This window comes from Cebidichthys violaceus, unplaced genomic scaffold (assembly GCF_023349555.1).
Source record: "Cebidichthys violaceus isolate CVI_PGR_0920_01 unplaced genomic scaffold, fCebVio1.0.p SCAF_11, whole genome shotgun sequence".
NCBI classification, from domain to species: Eukaryota; Metazoa; Chordata; class Actinopteri; order Perciformes; family Stichaeidae; genus Cebidichthys; species Cebidichthys violaceus.
The window spans coordinates 7,769,313-7,792,833 of NW_027176274.1; the positions used below are offsets into that span (position 1 = coordinate 7,769,313).

Below are 23,521 nucleotides of genomic sequence, written 5' to 3' on the forward strand. Positions count from 1 at the left end.
TCTGACTACATTGCGGCAGATCAAAGTTAATTCCCCTCTTAATTAAGCTGAAATTGGATGAGAACAGTCAGAGACTAGCTTTTGTTTTCCTTTGTTCCAGCAAACATTGCGATCAGAATGAGTTTGTGTATGTGTGTGCATGAGGCAATGATTTCTTGTACATGTTCCCACAACCATAGGTGTTGGTGCATTCATGCCTACTTGCATGTGTGTGTGTGCATATCCTTGTCAGCGCACATGTGGGTTAGTGCTGTTTTTTTGTCTCTCTCTCCTGATGGCCAATCTGCCTGCATGTGGCCCGGCGTAAGCACAGCGGTGCTCCGTAATGAGACTCCTTCTGCCGCTCTCTTTTTCATGGCCATGTCCATGTGTTGTGATGCTAATGAGCCCTCGCTACCACAAACACCCCCTCTAATTGTCCTCTTTGATCTACCACTAATTCTGCTAATTAGGAGCCCAACTTTCAAAGTTAAACGTTTTGCTTCCACCTTCAAGTGTGCCCCTGCATGTGTGCGTGCGTGTGTGTGTGTATGTGTGTATGTGCGTTTGCACAAGGGAATACAAAATAAAATGGCATAAACAGAAGGAAATTGTCATCCTTTTTTCCACCCCAATCTGTCCCTCTGTGAACTAGGCCTGGGTTATGTTGGGTGAATTTGGTTGCAGGACATTCAATGAAAATGTGTTCACGTGGAATGAAAAATTCATTACATTAGCTACATTATGAGCAAACACTCAAACATACATATACACACACACACACACACACACACACACACACACACACACACACACACACAAGGGATTATACATCTGCAAACAAATACTGTATCATGCTCCAAACCGATGTAAAAGCAAAAAGCTGTCTTCAGCACAAATTACCACAGATGCCTCAGTTTGCAACCGTGCGACTGTGCACACATCTGTACATGCACAAACAGATTAATGTACAGTATGAGAATGTTCAGTTCAGAGACATGAGCAAACATTCACTGACGCAATCAGAAGGACACATCCGGCAAAGTAGCTTCTTTACCTATCAATTTGTTGGCTCTGCCACCTCACGCATTGCAAAATTATGCAATAAGCTGTACAAACCCTCTAAAATGAGCACAATTACACCATGATGAAATCAGATTACGGTATTTTTGCTTTATAAAAAGTTCTAAGGATACTCTGTTTAATCCTTTGAGAATCCAAAGAAAACCAACTGTTTTTTTTTTTTTTAAATGTTCCCTTTAATAATTTTAGCACTCTGCTAATAGGTGTGGATATTTGTATTCTTAAACATGCAGTCAAAGATAGCATCTCTAACAGATTTCACAGACTTTTTACAATGATTTTAATTAATGAGGCCTGGGAGGTGTGCTGTGCAGGGATTTCTGGCACAACCACAAATAGCTCTACCGTTTGTCTGGTCAAGTTGCTTTCATGGTTCCTGTGAAAGCAACTTAGGCTGCTCTCACACTGCAACTGACCAGCTAGCCATAGTCTACTGTACTTCTTCTCAAACTCACTGACCACAAACACATATAACCATTCAAATACACACACTAAGACAAAGGACACGTATGCATGAGCACTTGAAATCACACATACAGTTGATCAATTGTACACGCATGTGAAGCTGCCCTCTGTGGCCTGTGCCAGTTTTGACCAACAGCGTCATCCCTACTGCATATGTATGATGAGAAGTGACAGAACTGAGCACAATCAGTGCGTCTGTAAGTGCAGAAGCCTTCCCTAAAAAAACCTGACATACAGTATCTCTATCTCACTGACAAGACTCAATACACTCAGAAGGAAGGCCGCTGGATATCGTCCAAACAAAGCCATCTTCAACATTTTTTTTGTTATTTGAGCAGTGCCGATTATGTATTGTGTGCATTTGTGTGACAAAATGTATTTAGATGAAGAGTGAAAGTCAGAAGGAGTAGAATTTGTTGGTTGCGGTTTAGAAACAACATTTTTTAAAGTGGGCCTCTCCTCCCTCCCTCAATGAGAATTGAGAGGCTCACCAGTGGGTGAAAGCCCACCCCAGATCCACTCTCATTTTGCAACAAGCTTTGTTCGCTTGTTTTGCTTTGCTATATTTTTTTGGCGCTTTTTCCACCGTTTCCGTAGCTTCCTCTTGGATACGTGCTCACGATCTGACACCTGATTGCTACATTTTTATAGAGGTTGACGCCCAGAAATGTCCCGAACAAAGCAAAATGACACGAAAAGAGTAAACACAGGCAGCAGGCTGGGTCAGAAAGCTCAACACACATAGTGGGGAATAAATGATGATTGGCAGGGATTATATCTGTATGAGTCTATGCATTGTTTGTTTTTTTTAGGAAAGAATCCTACTCATGGGCCTTTTAATTAAGGAAATTACAGAGACATCTAAACTGCATTTAGTGATGGGCCAAATGAAGTGGTTTACACTTAATTAAAAGGGAATCCTAAAGAACCCAAGTGGCCCCAACCGGCATCCAGCGTCACAAACGGACTCAGCTTTATTGGTTTCTGCAAGTAATCAATATCAATCACGGGTAAAAAAAAAACAACAACAAAAAAAAAGTATTAAGCCTTCCCCTGACTATAAACAGCCCCATGGTCCCTTCTCATTCCTATCAAACTGAATTGTGATTAGCTAAAGGCACCAGATAAAGCAAGATGAGCAATTAATAGTGTTGTCAGCCCACTGAAAGAATTCCGGCTGCACTTCATCCGCGCATCGATTGTTAGTTACAATACAGAGGATTTTTTTCTCTTTGAAACAACAAGCACTAAAAGGTGAAGTCTGCACTTCTCGAGAATGATTGTTGATTTTTAACTCAACACCCAAACCAATACACCCCTCCTGTCAGTGCCAAAATTACCATCCCTCTCAGTCCCCTGCCTTTCTCTTTATACATCAATGGCCTTTCCCCTGTCCTGGCTGGAATAGTATTGTGGGGCTCAGTCCCAGCCACTTTGTTTGTTTCCTATTTACAGAGCCAGGGTTGTGTATGAACACCAGATTTTTTTTTTTTCCCACTGCAGAACAGACAGCTAGCGGACCATGAGTAGATATTCACTGAATTTGACAAAAAGTGTATTGGATTAGAATTGCAGATCCACCTTGACACTGTTCAAATATATATATATATAAAACAGATTTAGCTTACTGTGCAGCGGTTATATTTTATGATGTTCAAACAAGAACAAGAAGGTGAAGGAAACGGACGGACTTCATTTATTTGCAATGCCTCTCAACAACACATGCACAACTGGGAAAAAAGATCCACACAACTCGTCTGAGAGGTTAAAGCAACACTAGAATGATAGAAAATAGACATGGCTAGAAATGTTGGAGGGAGTCAATATCTTTGCAGATTTGAGAATGCTAATAATGTGGAGAGGAGAGGAGGCAGCAGCCTGACACAGCACAGCCAGGGGATCCTATGCCAATCGGAGCATGGCCTTTTAGCCGAGTGCTCTGTCAGAGATGCCAGTTTGACGGACGATGCCGGCCCAAGTGACATTTCTCCAGGGTAGGAAAGAGGGGACAAAAGCGTTGGACATCACAAGTTGTTAAAGAGAAAGAGGGTAAAAAGCACAGAAAATCATCCATAAGCATAAAGGGGTGAGGTAAGATGGTTATTTTTGAGTCCATTTGTGGTATTTCCCCCGGTGTGAAGTGTACTAAATTGCCCTTCTTGTGTGGAAGAAATTTTACAGAATTTTTTAATTCTTGAGCAGTAGATCGAGTGTGTTTGAGTGCTTTTAAAATGCACTCAAGTACATTATTATGATGATCATTATTATTATTATTTTTACATTTTAAAAGCTCTTAAATGTCAATTATATTTTAACAGCTTCACATCAAATCTGAAGGCATACAATGAAAACTACCGTAGATAAATACAAAGCGCAAATCTGTACTGTATGTAATGGATGGATTTAAAATATAGCAAAGAGTAATGTTGAATTTCAGTCAAAACATGCTTCCTTAATAGTAAAATGACTGACAGTACAAAAAGAGAGTAAATGATTGCGACTCAATTCAAACAGGCTTCAACCATTGCTATTCAAGCCTGTTTTTCTTATTTCTGGCAACGCGGTTGAATTCAGCGCATTTCACCTGTGAGGGTGTTAAAAAAACAAGATAGGAGATCAGAGGTCAGGGGAGGGGAAGGGAGAGCTTGTTTGTTGGCTCGGAGCTCATTAGCATCACGCCCATTAGCGTTCTGCCAGCTTCGCTGCCCCTCTCCGTCACTCAATCCTCTGAGACAGACTGGCTGTCAGTGCAGAGAGGCGGCCAACATGCCCCACAGAACAAACACACCCACTGCCAATTTTTACTCAGTCTTTATTTATCCATTTGCTGCCTGTCTTGCTACTTGTGTCTTAAGTATAAAGGACAGGTAAACAGATGAGAGAAGTATTGTAACAAGACGCACTTTGCAAAGGAGCTTTAATTGCAAACATTCGTTGTTAAAAAAAAAAAAATCAACCATAATCCTGGATTGGAAGGTCTTTAAAGGAATACTTCACCCCCATCATGTGTACATCAATTACCCACTCTGTGTTACCTCCATGTTGACTTAAAACAAAGTTTTCTTTATGAGCTCAAGGTATATTGTAAAATGGAGTAACTGACATGCAAATGGTCAATATGGGTTAAAATATTCCTTTAACATGAAGGTGGTTTATAATGATTTAGCAGACTGACTGCCATAATTATTTTTGAAGAATACATTTCCAATTCAGTAGTCATAATTTATATTTCCTCTCCTCTCATTTCCTTTCCGCGGATCCTGATTTTGTCAAGTTTCCAGAAGCTTCATGTTTAATATAACACCTTCACCCAATAACACTTCTAAACTACGGGATTTGGCAGAAAATCACAGGAACAGTCTCTGATGCTGCTTTTGATGATGCTACTTATTATTACCTAACCTATAAGCACAATGGATTTTTGCCAAGAAGGAACTACACATTTATCCAAAAAGAATGTTCTATTTTTTTTTTTTGCCAATTTTTACCTTGTGATTATGAAAATCTTGAATTTCTGGCACTCTCGGTTCTTCACAATCACCCCATAACCAACCCATGCCCAGCAGCATAAATGGGTTGTTTTGGTTTTTGCAGTGTGAATGGTGAGCTTTAAGGAGCTCTGTCTTCAGCTCTTCACTCATCCCTTTGTATTCAATAGATCCATTGAATAAAACCACATGCATGCCAATCTATGTTTTGTTACTTACAATAGCATACTTTTCCCTATGTTGCTTCTTTCCTCCTCAATCATTCATTTCTTCCTCTTTTACTCATTACCTATCTGCTGATCACATTATCATGATAGGGTTTTAGAAAACTGTCTCTAATACTCTCTTACAATATTTTTCCCTCTGTAATGTTTGTCTGTTTATGTGTTGTAGCTCGTGATATCTTGGATAATAGGATGAAGCCTCCTTCATTTTTTTCACACCTACCCCCTCTCCCTCCCTCTCTCCAATGGCTAACCTCTGATCTTTTTATCAATGACTCCCTCTCTCTCCATGTTCAGATGGGCTAATGATAATGCTTGTTCCTATTACAGTTATTTAGTTGGGGAAACGCTGGGGCAGATGGTGGGTGGGGAGAGGAGGAGAAATGACAATACATCCTATGGACCTTTCCCTTCCTGGCAGCCGATGTGATGTCTGGGGCCAAATCACACGTAACCTGAATGTAATGTGTGTACCGTTCATGTATATTCAGGGGTGTGTATGTGTGTGTACAGAAACATATATGTACAAAGCTGATGTGCATACGACTGCGAACAATGGACAATGCTGTGGTCAGTAGAATGTAAGTATAAAATACACACACTATCCCTGTTCAATACTTCCCTTTTCTCAGTGTTAACTGCAGAGTTGTGATTTCCACAGCAGAAGGAGATGGCAGGGGAATAAAGGTAAGAAACAGGCACTGGCATGGAAGAGTGAGATCTGTGCTCTGGTTGGCTACAGCCTCCTGTTTTCATCCAAGAGGATTTTTTTGTGAGGACGGGCGGCCTACCTTACACCAGATGGCTACAAAGAACCAGCAGACCAGTAACAAATTTGCTGAATAAGGAGAGATATATACTGCATCAGGCCAAGTTTGTGGACAACCATAGCCCGTTCAGGAGAAAGGGGTATTTCAAATGAATTTTTACAGGCGCAAGCTGCATAGAGTTTACTGGCTCTTAAAACAGGTTGGACTAGTTGGACTGTTTTTGAGTATGGAGTAGCTCACAACAACACATAGAAGATAGATACTAAAAAGTAATTTAAATGATGCAATTAAAAAGTCTAACTTCTCTGCTACGCACACATTTATGCACAACCTGCTTCACTAACTTCATCATGTCTTGGTTATTAGCAGTGTATATGTGTGTGTCTTGGTTGGCATAAGGCAGAAAGTCAGGCTAGCCTGCCGGGCCCCCGTGGGCCCTCAGTATTTGAGTCTCCATTAGGCTGATAAGGTTTGGCAGCTGAAGTTGCTGGAGTTATTGTTGAGCTTCAAACCTCCTCATGGCGAGGCCTAATTAAACCTAGACCTCAGCCCTAATTTAAAGATAATTAGCTGTAGGGGTTAGCTACCACCACCAAAGGCTGAGATGAGTGTTGTGTAATATGTGTAGTACTGCATGTTAAATGGTAGGTTTTCAGTGTCAGACCAGTTGAATGAAATGCAAATACCGTAAGCAATTTAGAGGATGTTTTTACCCAAAGCGGTTTGCAGTGTCATAGGTGCACACAAGTGTTCACACAAGCCCCAATGGAAACTGAATCTCTAAACTAAGTGAGAAAAAAAGATTTCTGCCTCCTGAGCTACAAGATTAAATAGTGTGTCCCTCTGAGACATGCTGGATCATTATGAGTAAAGTTCTCCAACGAGTAAATGAAAATTACTTTAACTCTCCTATTCATCATTCATGGAACCCATTAATACAGTGGTTGCCAGAGTTTGTGTATTCGTAACATCCAAAGAAACTGTTGCTGTTATGCGATAAACGGTCCGATCCTTGGGACCGACCCTATGTTTTTCCCATTAACTATACTGACAGCTTGACATTTCCCAGGGTGGAGGGCTCTGATTCAGGTATGTTTTATTCATCCTATTGACTTCACATTGCTGCCAAGCCAGACAGTGAGCAAAAAGCCTGAAGTGTGGTAGGCGGCAGTGAGAGGGAGAACAGAAGATACCTGTTGTCATTGTGTTTACCGCTCACATAGCCAGACACAGCTACGAAACAGCTGGGTGACAGATACACAATATACTCATCGCCATGTAGACTGAGATTGGGAGATATCGCCTGCACTGAGAGGACGAAGAGGAGGACGAAGCTGCCTATCTGGAGGACATGAGGTAGGCAGGTCTAGGGAAGAGGAGGAATTACATCCCTCAAGGAGTTTTGTACCTTGCTATATCGTGCCTTAAAAAGAGAAACTAAATTCGAAAAGGCATCTACTTCTCTTCCTTTTGGCCTTCTGGCCACATAAAGCTGAGAGAGTTTTTCTCACTCGAAAACTGAGGTGTTCTTAATGGTCTCTGGAGTGTGTAAAGCTGAAAACGCCAGCTTTGTGTTTTTAGATACCGTTGGGAACTGTGTGGCGGTAAAATGTGCAAGCTATACATTGCCTCAAACTCTTTCTGTGAAGGCTTATTCTTAATGTCAGGAAACCCTGTGCATTGGGACATTTTTTAATTCCCAATACAGCTGTGTAACATAACGTATTGGTAGAATTTATGACATATGATCTAATCATGTTTAATGCATGGAACACCTGGCCAATCAGTGCAAGAGGTGATCTTGCTTGCTAGATTGTCTGCTTAAGATACATTTAAATATTATTTTAGCGGAGATTTTTACAAAAATAAATCAATCAAAAGGAAGTTGTTTTCATGCAGCCAGCATGGGAATAGTAAAGCCAAAAAATGATTGCCTAATGCAGAAACACTAGTGACAAAAACTGCCCCATTGGTCTCACTGAAAGGAATACACTTGCAAAATAAGATTGTTTGACATTAAAAATAAAGATAGCTCCGCAATATTATTCATGCTTCCATCATCTTGTCTACTAGGCTGCTATTTTAAACTTGCATCAATTAATTTGGTTACGATGTGATGTTGGTAATCTGTATGCATTGTTGGGTGATAAACTTTTCCCTGAACCATCTGTGCTCTCCCAATATCTACTTTTTCTTTATGAATTATAATGATACAAAAAAAAAGTTGCTGCATGGATGAGGAAAAAGTGACGGTAAAAAAAAAAAAAAAAACTTAGATGTGCTTCTTGTAATCAGATATGTTTTGCCCAGGTCTGACTAGTTGAATCCTGGAGAGGCACATCTCTATACAGACAATGTTCATGAGACAAGTGCGTGCCTCATCTCCAGGCGTGTCACGTGGGGTTAGGAGCCGGGAGCCACGGCCTCCTCCAGGACAAAGCACTTGGAGCAGCGAGACACTGTGGGCCTTGTTCCCCTTTGCTTGGCTCTATGTCAAGTGAGTGTTTGCTTACTGAGAGGACCAGGACCCCCCTGGAGGGGAACACAGAACACAGCCTCAGCTCATTCAAATCAGAGACATACATACACCGGACTTACTGGAGGTATATTTATGATTATAGAACGCCTATTTCTATATCAATGAACGCAACAATAGCTACAGCTCATGTGTAACTGCATAAAGGAGGAGAAGGAGCCTAGAGGTTGAAGAGGAGGATCAACAACAGATTTATATACTTATTTTATTTTTATAATTTCTATTTTGAATAAAGCCCTGTTTTTTGTGTGTGCTGTATATATATATATATATATATATATATATATATATATATATATATATATATATATATATATATATATACATACATATATATATATATATATATATATATATACATACATATACATATATATATATATATATATATATATATATATATATATAGTGTTCAGGCAACAGTGTAGTAATAATATCATCTATAAATGCCATTTCAAATGCCTTGATCCCCTTTAGAAAATATACTGTATGAACAGAAAAACCTCTGCAATCCTAATTGCTTTGAAGCCATTTGAAATGCTCAATGAACAATGCACTGGATTGAGCAGAGTGCTCTAATGCCATCAGGAACAAATTTAGACATTTTGCACTCAGCGATAAGGTTAATTATTGAAACCCATTACCTTTAGTACACATTCAGTTAAAATCATATTTGTTCATTACATCCTGGCCATAGTGGAAAAGCCACAGGGTGATGCAATGGAAAACTGAGAACAGGTGCACCGTTTGAGGAAGAGCTTACTCACCCTGGCAACCCTGGCAAGCCATGATGGTCAACAGTGTCGAGTACACCCTCTTTCCTTTCTTTGTCTTTTACTTTCCCTGCCTGCCTCTCCCCAGCATCAAGCTAAATCTCACCAGTGTCCTTGCTCGCGCCCTCGGGTGAACCGGGCCATGTCAAACCTGAATCCATCAATCACTCAGTGCCAGCAGACGGGAGAGAGAGAGGTGGGGGGGGTGGGGTAGAAAGGCAGAAATGGAGGGATGAGGGCAGGGAAGAAGGGAGGGGCAGTAAGGGTGAATTATAGCCATCAGTCCACCCTCTCTCGCCTCATTTTTCCTCCCTTCCCACCACCCTGTCTCGCGCTACAGCCGCAAGAAAACTTCAAGTCTTACAGAGTTTGGAGACAGCTGTCAGGTCACAAGAGGGACTCTCAACTCATTTAAATCAAGAGGTTCACAGATCTATGTACCAATGTCTGAGGAGAGGAGATGAGGACAAGGAGGAAAGAGGAGAGGGAAGGAGAGACGACCAAAAGAAAGCGACAAGAAGAAAGTCAAGGGGATCAGGGACGACGAGGGGGAAAGTGGATATGAGAAAAGGAAAAAAAAGATGAGCATAAGAAAGGAGATGAGAGAAGGAAGGAGGACAAGGAGGAGGACACAAGCTAAGCCATGAGAACAGAGGCAAAAAGAAAGTGGTGAGAAGAAGCTACGGGTGAGCCTGTCAGCAGGACTGTGTGTATGTGTGTGTTCTGTGCAGAATGAAGTGTCTCTGTCAGAGCCCCAGCTCCCCCACTGGGACATTGCTGATTAATTGTCCATCCAGCTCCTGTGATAGCGACCACTTTAACCAAGACTCCCTAGACACCCACCCATGTCCCATCCTCGCTGAAAGACACCTCTCCTCCGGTGTACCCTGCTGCCTGCCTGCTCTTCTCTCTGGCTAAAATTAGGAGAGTTTCTCTCTTTCGCCTCCCATCCCTTCTTTTTTTTCTGTCTTACCCTGGCTGCTACAAATAATCTTACATCAGCACCCCATTCACTTTGCCATCGGGGGATAATGTCTCTCTGTCGGGGAGAGGTTTTGGAACAGAGGCAGGGGGGCTGAAAACAGCATGATATACAGTGTTCCCCCCTGTGTGTTTACATGAGCAGCAGTGACTGGCTGAGATAAAGCACCCCTGTCTCAGGTAAACAGTCTAGCACAGCAGGGCGAAATGGCAGGGTTGACTTTGGTCCTGGGTTGCACTTAGTCAGCTCCTCTCACATTTGACATACACTCCCATCCCGCCCACCCATCCCATCACAAACACCCCTCCACACACACCACCGCACGCACACACACACAATGTAAAGCTCGCCGTTAAAGTTATTTAATACCGCATGTCTGAATTTGCTTAATAAAGATCGACACACGTATTGAACGCACAATATTTTCTGCCACTACGGGGTCTCTCAATCAAAACAATAGTATAAGGCGGAGTTTGGATCTGATGACTGATTCAACAAGCCACATCAGATTTGCCTCCCCCTCCTATGTCACATGCAGGCTCATTAGAATATACTGCCCCAATCTCCACCCACGGCTGGTGAACTACCCAAGCCAATCAGAGCAGACTGGACTTTTTAGGGAGGTGGGCTTAAAGAGACAGGTGTTAAAATGGAGCATTTCAGACAGAGGGTGAATAAAGGTATTTTCAGACTGTCGGGATATATATATATATTAAAAAAAAAAAAGAAAAGTTTTTTGAACATTAAAGCCTGCAAACATATTCTAGAAACCCCAAAAACAGGCATGAACCTGAAAATGAGCATTATAAGTCCCTTATTAAACTGGATAATAAATGTATGATTGCTGCTGGCAGATTCGATGCGTGTACACAGGGAATATGTCGCCATTGACAGGCGACCACATGAAACAAGACTGTTTCATTGATTCAAATAACAGTTTCCTTAAGGTTTGAAAATTGTTGGAAGTTGGGATGATGTACACAGTGAGCTAAATGTAGGTCTAGTTGTTTTTCAGACACTTTAATGCTGAAAAGTTACATTACTTTTTAGACATTCTCATTAACTTTAAAAGAGATGATTTATTTATTTTTTCCACAATGGATCACTTTTACCAATTGTGCATAAATTCAAAAATATATCTGCTTTTCTACACTATGAGCAATAACTGTCATACTCAGCATTGTCCTCTTTCTTCCCCTCCCTCTCTGCCAAGGTGCAGAACCGTGGCATCCATCCGGACGATTATATAGCCAGCCCCCAAAGCAGCCAAGGTCAATTGCCTTTCCTGCTCCTCTCATCCTGTGCTTTATGTACCTTCACATCCAGGGAAAGAGAGCTGCGCTATTTCTGCTCTGCTGCAAGGTGACTGCGCCTTCACACCAGCGACAGCCACACTAATAGAATCTAAGAATCCTTTAATGTTGAGGGAAATTGTAAACACATTTATTCACATAAAATCCAAATTTCAACCATACAAAATGATTCCTTCTGTAGCTATGAATGAGAGTACCTTTGACAGATGTTAAAGGGGCACACATTACCATAATGTGGTCTATGACAAAGCTGCTGATCAATTCACAACTCAATGATTATTCTACTGTATGTTCAGGATCCTACTCTCTGTTTTGGAACAAAATCAATATCCTAATTAAAAAAAAAACTCCCAAAGGAGTTCTGTGAAATCAACTGATATGTTAGTATTTATACAGTAACCCCAGAGGGTGGTATGCCTGTAAGAGATTTTAAAGCAAAAATAAGACCACAGCCTTTAAAAATACTCCAAAAAAGCACACAAAAAAGATGATCACATGTATTATCAAAATAAATGTAACGTCTAACGTGTGTTAGGAATTGACTACTGCAGCTTCCGAATATTGCCTAATACTCAGACATAGACTTAATATGCGCTACACTGTACTCAATTTTACAATTTTCGGCTATGATATTCAGTGGTGATATCAAAAATTAATCCTGATGGTAGTACGGTAAGATTATCCATCGTATAAGCTTTCAGTTTCTTCATTCCCTGTCACATGTGAATAGCAAAAAAATTAACAATAGAATTTTTTTTTTTTTTTTTTTAAAGTGAGCATGTTTGGTGCAGCCATTTTTCATCCGTGCATAGATAAACAGTTACCCCGTACAGTCTGAATCTCTCTCTCTCTCTCTCTCTCTCTCTCTCTCTCTCTCTCTCTCTCTCTCTCTCTCTCTCTCTCTCTCTCTCTCTCTCTCTCTCCCAGATGTCTCCTTACAGCTGCCATGACTGACTGCAAACTCATTTATTACAGGTCACAAACGCCAAGTGCTTCATTTAAAAGGACGCCACCCTCCCTCTCCTCTAACACAAGTGAAAAATCGACCTGCAAGAATAGCATACAGGGCACACCGCTCCATTAGCACTAAACAGAGGCAAGCAGCGCCCAAAAGATGGGAACGGGGGGTTTGAGCAATGGGGCCAAAACAGAAAGACAGAAGGGATAGCTTCGTTTCGCATTTCATTCTGCTGGAAGCTATCATAACGACTGTGTGCACCGCAACAGCAATTTACAGTAGCCCCTTTAACTCGGAGATTCCGCAATACCGCCCATTTGTCGGCTTTGCTTTTCACACTGAACCAAACAACAGCGGCCCAGTGGTTTCAGATAGCGCGCCGGCATCACGGGAGCAAAAGAGGCATGACATTGAACACAACAGCATCTGCGTTCCGCCTACCGACTGTCCCTTTTCACACAGACGTCGGCTCGGCAATGTGACCACCCCCTGTGCAGGCTTAGCGGCGGAACAGCTCTGTCCCCCAATTCCACCTCTGTACCTTCCATACAGAACAGTCCTGCCTTGAACAGGCCTTGTGAAAGGGCCAAGTAACTACATTCCAATACAAAGTCCCAAGGAAAAGTATACACTAAAATGTAACATTACATTGTGAGTTCTTGGCATGAAAGAAAATGGCAATTCTTACTACAATTGTACAGACTGACTAGTTTCAAAAAATGTTTGATGTGTTTGAATTTATTAAAAATTTACTTTGAACCTTAACCCCAAGCCTGTTTTGTATTTATTCAGGCACACAAATCAAAGATTTTGCATGAAGCGTGTGTTCCGCCGGCCATATCCGATATCACTCAAAGCCTGTCTGTAATTACATTGTAAATGCAGATTAGCTATGAATATTTTATAAGGGGATTACTAAAAGAGGAAAGAGACAGAGAGGGAGAGAGAGTCAAGAGAAATCAGCCCTTTAACACCCACATACAGAACGGCATGAAAAGCTTGTTTGAAGGTGGAGCTAGTCTTTCATGCCCAAGTTGTCAGCCTATTATCATCCTTTCATATGTTTGCCACCATTATTAACTTTGCGCAGAAATAGAAAAAATTCACAAAAAAAGTGAGAATAAAACACATCACTCCAATATGTCAGGCTGTCGCTTCAGAGAGAGAGAAAAAAAAACATGGCAGACCAACTCTTATCATTGGACTCCTTTTCTGAAACGCGGTGGTAATGAGTGTGTCTTAACAAAGATTAGCCATAATTTCCATTGTCATTATAATGCTACCACATTATGCGGAGGCTTACAAAGCCACGGATGAAGACAGAGGGTGGGTGGAGGAAGAGGAACAAGCAGACACTGGAGCAGAGAGGGAGAGTCTCTGGAGCTCGGTTAGTCTGTCAGTCACCCTCTATCCCTCCAACCATGCAGCCGTGCAAACAAACACTGACAGACACAGTCGGCGCACACATCAACACACATGCAGGCTATGCGCATGTTTTCCCAGACCCTTTGTCACTACATTTTGAAGCCCTCAAAATATGGTTGTCAAAGGGGTCGGTGCCTGACAGCCTTCTGCAGCCCTTCAGAAAGATGCGGAGGACAGACGGGCTTATTGTGAGAAGAGGAGCAGCGACAACAAAGGGGATCAGAAGTCACAAAAACCGACAGACATACATGATGCGTTCAGACTCCCGACATCTACATTGTCTAGCGAACATAGGAGCGAGGGTGGGCCTGAATCTCGCTCATTTGCATTATACCTCAGAACGATGGCCCAGGGTGAAGACAGCATGTGTGCGTGGGTAAGTGTGCAAAGAGTGTGTTCACCAACGTGTGAGGCACGCTGGCACCAGTCCACACTGACAGACAACTTGATGTGAATCCTATCAAAAAACAGTCTGTTTTCATTTAGCGTCCGTAGCTATACCTATGAAAATGAATGCGTTGTCATTCATAGATATCCAACAAAGTCAAATTCAAATCCGATCCACGTTATCATGAAGCAGGAAGTATAAAGATCTCAAAAAACACACACAGGGCGCTAGGGGTGGAGGGGAGGTCTTTCAGCCAAAAGACTGCTGTTCGAAGACGGGAGTTGATTTTGAAAAGACTGTATGCATGCAAGGAGCGGAAATTGACACGTGTTGCGGAACTTGAGGAGTAACTTTTTCGTAAAATAGCGTACAAACCGCTGTATGAGGATACATTGAAAATGTTTAATAACTGTTTCTTTAAAATCTAGCAAAAACACAAATTTGTATATCATCGTTTCCATATATCTCTGAGAAAAGTTGTGCGAAACTGAGATAGGGTAAGGTTTTGGTCTTTGCTTTACTTGCTTGCTGTTTGAGTCAACATTTTGTGCAAATGTTTTAACATTTCAAAAATAACAGACTTTTCTTTTTGAACAAATAACTTATTTAGCCCAACCGACAGACTTCAGCCTTGCAGCAGAGGTGACTGTAGATGAAACCGCTTAGTTTAGCCTCTTGTCTTTGACTGTTGCTTGTGTCGATCCCATTTCAACACACTCAGAAAGGCTGAATGGTAGCAGAAGCCCTGAGAATCGTATTGTTTTTTTCATGCTGCGAGCTCTTCTTGGTGGCCCTAAACGCACATTTGCCAACTGAATAGATTTCCCCGCTACTGAAACTCAAGTCCCCAATCTGTCTAAACTAGCTGTGGTATATTGTCAAAGATATTGCTTGTGTTTGTGTATATGACTGTTTTTGGGGTTTGTTTGCACTACCTTTTTAATGAAGGTCTTTGGATGCTGTGTATTCAGCACTCAGGGCCTGTGTTGCACAGAGGCTATCAGTATTTCTATTTGCGTGTCTCTCTCTCCTGCTCCTTTCCCTTTCATTCTCTTGCACACAAAAACTCAAAGCTCGCTCAATTTACAGCAAGCAAAAAGAGAAACCATAAAAAGCAGAGAGACATAGAGGCAGTGAAAAACAGCATAAAGCATTCCGTTTTGAACAGACCCTATCAAATCTGCAGTAAACTAATTGCTTGTAAAGCATGCTTCAAACATAGAATTTGCATTTTAAATACACACATGATAAACAGCTGGCCAAATTAAGCATGTACAGACATGCGTGAAGCTTCAATCCAATTACGACATCCTTCACAAAAAGGACATTTATTAGCTGAGCCGATAGTGATGCATGGCAAGGCACATGCACATGTATGGTGCATTCATATCTGCAGGTGATGAATGAGGGCACAGCGCTTGTAAAGGTCACACAGGATATGATCCAATCATTTCTGCAGACTGGTTATGAGCCCATCAACAAATCAAACTGGAAAACAATGTCTGCAGTTGTGTTTTCAGAATGAAAAAAAAATGAATGATACAATCCCATTTGTCATCCTAAACAAAGCCATATATGGTAATTTGAATACATTTTGAAAGAATTTGATACAAATATAATAGACATAAGTCCCTGTGGAGGTAATTAAAGAATATTACAGCAATATCATAGCAGAATAAAAACCAAAAAAACACCATTATGGACAATAAGGTCATAGATTCACTTTTGAGTGGGTCACTGTACACAACAGCATTGTGGGTGCTACACATGTATTATTGATGCCAGCGGTTTGAAAGCGATTTGTTTGTTGAGAAGTGTAGAGCTTTATAGGAAACTTAATGGTTTCCACTCTTCTCACAATGAAACTACAGTCTAGATTACACAAACAGAAGGTATTTTATTCGTTATCTGACTGCAGGGTGAAGTCCCCAGGAGAAGAAAGCACAATAAAAATGGTTAGAATTTCTTTTTAGCAGCAACTGTCTTGAGGCTATTTTTTTTCTTTTGGCTGTCAGTAACTTACGGCAAGGTACGGGCAATAGGACAGTATTGGTATGTATTTTAGTCACTTACTGAAAGGAAAAATCAACAAAAACTCACCAGAAAGGAGGAAACAATAATGCCATTATCTACATCTGAAAACACTTCTTGACGATTTATAAAAGCGATCAAGGAAGATTTAGATTGCATTAGTTTCACAGATTTCTCCATAAAGCGGATCGATGGCCTTAAGTTGGTCCTCATCTCTCACCCCGACAGACACAGAGGAGATAAAAGCACAAAGGTTCACATTCCTTTATCCAACAAATGGAAGTGGATCACCACCTAATCAAAGACTGCCATTCTTCTAATAAAAAAGCCTGGTGGCGGTGGAGGGTCAAAGCTCCTTTATCAGGTGACAGCAGGCTAAGATATGACTGCAAGAGGGCTTTGTGGTGAAGCGGAGCCGTGTGGGCCGCTAAATATGACACCATTCTTTCCCTGTGCTTCAGACTGGAAGAAAAGAAAATACATAAAAAATAGTGTACGAGAAGTGCAAAAAGTGCAAAAGAGAAGAAAAAAATGCTCCTTTTTTAGGAGAGTCTCTCTGCGTGCCCCACTCGACCCCTTGTAAACATTCTGTCATGCTTCACTGTGGAACTGCACTGTCCATTTCAGTCCAATAAACAGCGGGGCCTCTATAAAATCAAGGATGCGGCAAAGTGTAGCCATCAAACTATCGTTCAACAATTAAGTTTTAGAAGGCAGTCCATCCCTCTCTCGAGTAGAATCCTTAACAATCAAACTAAATTTTCAGTCAGAGCAAAGAGGAAACTGCTGAGAGCTGTAAAACAAGGTCATTTAAGGATGTTTATCTACATGCTAATTGAAAACCCACTCCACACATACACAGTTGCGTTCGGAACAGATGACTTGCCTGTGCTCCTGCGCACAAAACCTATGAATATTCATAAACACAAATAGAGTTTTGGAATGTGGCCATATGGTTCAGAATCAGCAGCTGTATGCATTCCCCACCTCTATCTTCCAGCTCCAGTGTACTGCTGCAGTCAAATGAAGGAGCGGTTCAGGGACTCTGTGGAACACACATATTGCAGACATGCGGTCCTGCTGTCACGTGAGCCCCTTAACTCCAGTTTAGGTGATTGTTGTGTTCGATTTTAGGATTGCAAGATTCCCCTGGGAAAGTTACAGAACGTGAAAGCCCCTCGGCAATATACAAAAACTTGTGTTGGTCTAGAACGGGCCCTGATTTTCACAGTTGCTGAAAGGTAACACTCAGGAATGGAGTATTACGTTTTTAATGACTCCTTAAGAGAGATTGTAGGTTGCATCAGTGAACCTTATAGAGAAAGCAATGGCGCAATAAGTGCGTGTTTTGTTTTTTTAAGTTGCCTGCTTCATGAAAAGCCATGTAGAGCATGCATACAAAAGCGAATCCAACACTGCCAGACAACTATACTCGTTCGCGCGCGCGAGCGCACACATCTACACACACACACACATCTACACACACACACACACACACACACACACACACACACACACACAAACACACACACACAAACACACACACACACACACACACACACACACACACACACACACACACACACACACACACACACACATTATATTACGTTGCTTTTCTCTGCCTTTCCTGCTCACATGCAGAACTTAACCCGCGTGTACGACCATACGTGCATGGTCCGCTCTTTTTGCGCTTGTCTCTGGCTCTCTTTTGTGTTCCTTTAACTTCCACGTCCACGTTTTAGAAGAGTTTAGAGCTCCACCGGGGCACGCGATCAGCATGTGGCGACCGTCACCACTGTTGATCGCCGAGCTGGATTGTCCCGTTTCCAAGAAATTCATCTGGGAAGTTATTGAAACGCAGGTAGCGCTAAAGGGAATCCTTTGATTGTCTATTTGTTCTGATAGAATAAAAAACATTTTTTAACATAATACCGCTTGTTTGAACAAACACTGCAAAACAACGTTCTTGACAAGTCGAAATTTACTCAAACGACGGATATTTTTTTTCTAATCTGCCCAAAATTACCCTCAAATCTAAAACCAAATTGTTTCGTTAATTAGCCGCCATTTCCTTCGCACAACGTCTGAGGCAAATAATGCATTCTCTTTTTATGGAACGGAACGAGTGAGGGATGATTCATTTGACTTTCTCATCATTGTCACATAGAGAAATGTTATGTGCGTAAAATGACAGGAGGACACGCATCCCCCCTAGTCCCTCTCGAAACCGCATCCAACCTTTTAATTCAATCATACTCTGTTCCTTTTACTGGAATCAGATCGCATTGGCCATACGTTACAGATGTGGGTCCGCGCATTACGCTTTCACTGGTAATAATGCACAGCAAAATATGTCTCAAAATATGTCTTCAAGTCAAACAATGTGCTATTGTACCTACAATTGTTGGGAAAACAGTTTCACTTATTTAAGATGTTTAAACATTAAGCCCAGGTGCAATGGGACAGAACTATCCACTCGTAAAATAAAAATAAATAAATGTGACACCGTATGAATATAGTGCAATGATCTCACATCCATTGCAGATTTTCAACACTTGCTTGAACAATTTAATTCAACGACTTTTAAGACGATTTTGAGATATTACGCTATTATTGGGTGCATTTATTTATTCATGTGAATACGTTGCTTACGGTTTTCTTTTTCCTGTCACTCACAGAAAACTGCCATTAGACACAGCGGACTGGCACTGGGTGTAAAGACCATCGATAAAAAAAACAGAGAAAGAACTAAAGAATGGATAAAGGAAGCGAACGTGTGTGAATTATGGACATGTTATTTACAAGCCCTTCGATCTCTTTCTCACACACAAACACACACACACACACACACACACACACACACACACACACACACACACACACACACACACACACACACACACAGAGAGACGGTGAGCGCACCTATGCTCCCCTGTGCGTAAAGAGCGCCGCTGCACTGTGCACACGGTACTGCCACTGTCACTGAGAAAGTCCTGTGCGCTACAGCGCAGATTGTCAAACTGTGGTCCACGGAATCCCCGAAGGGACTCACTATAAAATGGGGAATAATGTAATTTCATGGTAATCCGCTTCGCTTTGATCCCGTTTACAGAATGCATACGGATGAATGTCGTCCACTGTTATCACCGTTTGCTCAGGTGCGAGAGGATCAGTACGAAACACAACAATAGACTATTTCCAAGGCAGCCACTGCAGGACATTCAATTTAAAGTAGTTGATCAAATTCACTGACACCGATATTCAAAATAAATGAAGAAAAAAAACGATGCAGGAGTTACATGATATTATCCCTACTGTCATGTTTACCAGGGAGAGGACACAGGCAAGAGGGAACTTTTGAAACACAGTCGAGCATTAGACAGCCTGTTTAGCCACAGGAGGGAAGACAAGAGCACAGTAGCCTGTTGTAAAGCGAGGCTGTCACTCCTCCGTGTTTGTCCACACTGTGTGTAAAGGACACGTGCAATGGACAATAAATGCTCTCCGTTCCCCTCTCAAATTCAACAGTGCCGCTCTGTGCACGAAGAAGACAGAGCAAGTCCCTGGCATTGATTCATTCAGCTCATCACAACAGATATGTCCCGCTACAACCTGCCATCTGCTCAAACCAGCACCTGTGTTCCAGCATGTGCTGTCTCTCTCTCTGTGTACGTCAGCCCATTTTAGACGCTTCCTAACATTATGATGCTGACTGACAGTTGAAATGACAGCAAGAGGCGGAGGAACACCCTATGTTACATACATGAAATCAACAACAGTAAAGGGAAAAGTATGCTCCACGGATAGTAACTATGCCACTGCGCTCAGCGCGCGCCGAGCAGCTCCACGGACACACAGAACTGCGCACCGTGGAGCACACGGATGCCGTCTACTCACCTGATTGCGAAGAGCTCGACCCGAACAAGAGGCAAGTCAGGAGAAAGCCGAAGCAACACGGGGCAGTCGTTGGTTTCATTGTTGTGCTTGGCGAGTATCTCCTTTAAATTCACATGTCCAGCAGCGTATCCTTTTTGTCAGAAAGGATGAATCGTTGGCGTTTGAAGCCTCTTCAGCTTGTGAGTTTTTGGGGACTTTAGTCGCTCTTGACTAAGTTTACAATTTGTCCGACAGTCTTCCGCCTCGCCTCTCGGTGCCGGCAGGCCAAATTAGTGACTGACGTGAGAGCACAAAGAGTTGAATGTTAAGTTTCCTACGCGCACTGTAAAGCTTGTCTAAACAGTATAAAGCACTACTCGTGCCATTACTCCCCGACTTGGATACAGTATGCAGCTGTAGACTCGTATTCTTCAGACACACCTCCGAGCCCCTGAGCCCCGCCTACTGGCTCCGTGATTGGCACAGGTACACGACAGTCACCCGAAACCCCGCCAGCCACAACTCCTGAAGCGCTGCCATTGGTTGACACAGGATGCCAAAACCCCATGAATTTGTGCGTCGGCTCCGTTGCACCTGTCACACCGAACACAGCCGAGATGAATGCTGCGAGAAGGATTTATAGGTGTAATGGGTGAAACAGAGCTGCATATGACTTATAGGTGGCTTTCCCATGCGCTTTGGAAGATGGTATCCATATTCGATAAGATATAGTCTCATATTGGAGGTGTTGTTGATTTAATACTGAACTGAGCTGTCAGCACTGTACTCTGGGAGTGCAGGGAGAGTGATGCCAATGCTAGAATACATTTTATTATTATCAGTTTTATAGTGAATTAAACTGTCATTTTGCCGTTGATCCTGTGATTCTGAATATTTGTTTCTTATATCTGTTGTTTTCATGGTTTCATCTAAAGCAAACATTTCCATTTTTCCTCAGTTATCAGAGTTCATTACTGTTGTAGGCGATATCTCTCTGTATATTCAGGGTAATCATTTCCCCAGGGGTGGCTCAGTGTAAATGACACAAATAAAAGTCAAATAGAACGTTTAGATCGTGATAGTATTGTGCTCACTGAGCTTTTTGTAATAGTTTGAAAGCAGTGACTTTGCGGTGACAGAAAAATAACTAAGATAATGGGAGCATAGGAAACAATGTGACTAAAGGTTATTATTTTCGGAACCAGCTGCTGCCTGCTTTCACACTTTAAGAGAAGGGTGAACACCTCCTGGGGTCACAATATGCCCACACATCTGGACAAGAATCCTCCACTCTGAGTGTCCCACCACCCTAAGTTCTCTCAACATACCCCCCCCCACCCCCCCCACACACACACACACACACACACACACACACACACACACACACACACACACACAAAGGCTTATGCTAGGTTTATCAGTAAGGTGAATCAAGTGCAACTGACTATAATAAATGTATTTATTAGATTCATTAATTTAACATCTTTAGTCCTGAAGTTTATTCATTTGGTTAAAATAAGTGCATGGTTATATTATATTTGATATGTAGCACCATAACATGTACCATTACAGGCAACTTTTATCAGTGTGTTAAGGGTCAAAAGTATAATGCTTGTGCTTTCCTGCAAGTGGTTGTTATAATTTATTATGACTGGAGGAGGCAATTTACCTTTCTTTTGATTTTCCATTACATCAAAGTATATGCCTGAGCAATAATCTACTCAAGTCTATAAACATCCTTATTTTAGTTATAGGCAGGTCACTCCTCCCCAGAAATCATTCAAGGCTATATTTGCATCCAATAGGAAGGCATACCACTCGCCAACACACACACATACACACACACACACACACACACACACACACACACACACACACACACACACACACACACACAAACCACACACACTGCCTGGCCCGGTGCTTTTTCTGATCCTGGAATAGTAAACTGAACCCTCCTGAGCTAAGTGTTCCTAACACTTTAAGAAAATGGGATGCAGACAGTTTTCACTTTGAAGAAAGTCAAAAGGCTCTGTTGTTTTCAGCTTGGTTGCAGAATGAATAGTGCACTGAACTGTGAGGGGCACTTCTTGAACCTCCGCTGCAGTATTGACCCTTCACCAGTGGGGGGCAGTCCATTTCTCACCTTATAGGTCATAGAAGCAGCGGAGTGACACAGTGGGGGGTGGGCGATCCAAGCTGCCACCAACTAGTTTCCTGACTCTCTGTGTGACATTGGCTTCCCATCACAGAGAAGCTTTATTAAATATTCCTCAGCAGAAATGGGCTTTTAATATCACTGACACCACAAATTTATTAAGAAATATTGAAAAATGAGATCTGGCATCATGCTACGTGGGGAGGCTTCACTCTAAATGTGCCCCAAATGGCTGCCGTTTATCATTTTAAATACTAAAAATGCAATTTAGCAATGTTGTGTATTTTCATTATACATTACGCTTTAAGAGGCACCTTCTGACAGCATCACCCTAATGCTGTCAATTAGGTAATTTATTCCAGGGGATTATGAGACGGAATGAGACGAGGTTTCATGTGTTCTTCCAGGCGTTCCCCGGTGCCTGCTGTACAGCTAATCTAATACATAACCCCCTGATTTGTTTAATGGATGAGACTTTGCTGCTGCAAGAGGCACGCCAATAAAAGCCGGGGCCCTCCAGAGGCTATTGTGCCTCATAATGATGCCAGACACACAATGTGAGAGTTATGAAGCAATTCTTTATCATGCGGCACATTGTTTTGCTCTGTTGGTGCCGTGCAAGTAAAGGCAATCTCTCCCTGCAGGATAGCACTTCTCCCCCCACACTTAGATAAACCTTCAGTGTGATAAACCGTTCCAGCCACATGTTGCAGAGATGAAGGAAGTTTAAGATTGAAATACAAGTCTTGTGCTGATGATTTGCTAGTTAGTCACTGTCATCTTAGACGTTTTGTGAAACCATTTTTTAGACATCTTATTCTACTGGTATGTTTAATGAGACTCAAACACGAGTCAAAATTTTGTTGCCTAAAAATAATATTAGAGGTATCTTACATGACTGTGGAGCATGACAAGTATGCACTCATGTGTAGTTAAAAGCCACCGAACATTGATCACTGATCTCTGTCTGCCTCTGCATGTGAATACAAATGAGTGGGAAACGCAAAAGTCAACACACTGAACTGCCTCTTTTAAACAAACACTTAAGTCATATGCATCTATACGAAAG

At 41.8% G+C, this 23,521-nt stretch overlaps 1 protein-coding gene across 1 annotated transcript in view; it reads right to left on the bottom strand.

The window, feature by feature from the left end:
* Positions 1–20,673, bottom strand: part of LOC137889938 (receptor tyrosine-protein kinase erbB-4-like) — a 286,634-nt gene extending 265,961 nt beyond the window's left edge. Inside the window, exon 1 of the mRNA XM_068733985.1 lies at positions 20,316–20,673. Within this exon, the coding sequence (XP_068590086.1) occupies positions 20,316–20,394 (79 nt within the window). The 5' untranslated portion in view covers positions 20,395–20,673. The remainder of the gene's footprint in view (positions 1–20,315) is intronic.
* Between the last annotated feature and the right edge of the window lie 2,848 nt (positions 20,674–23,521).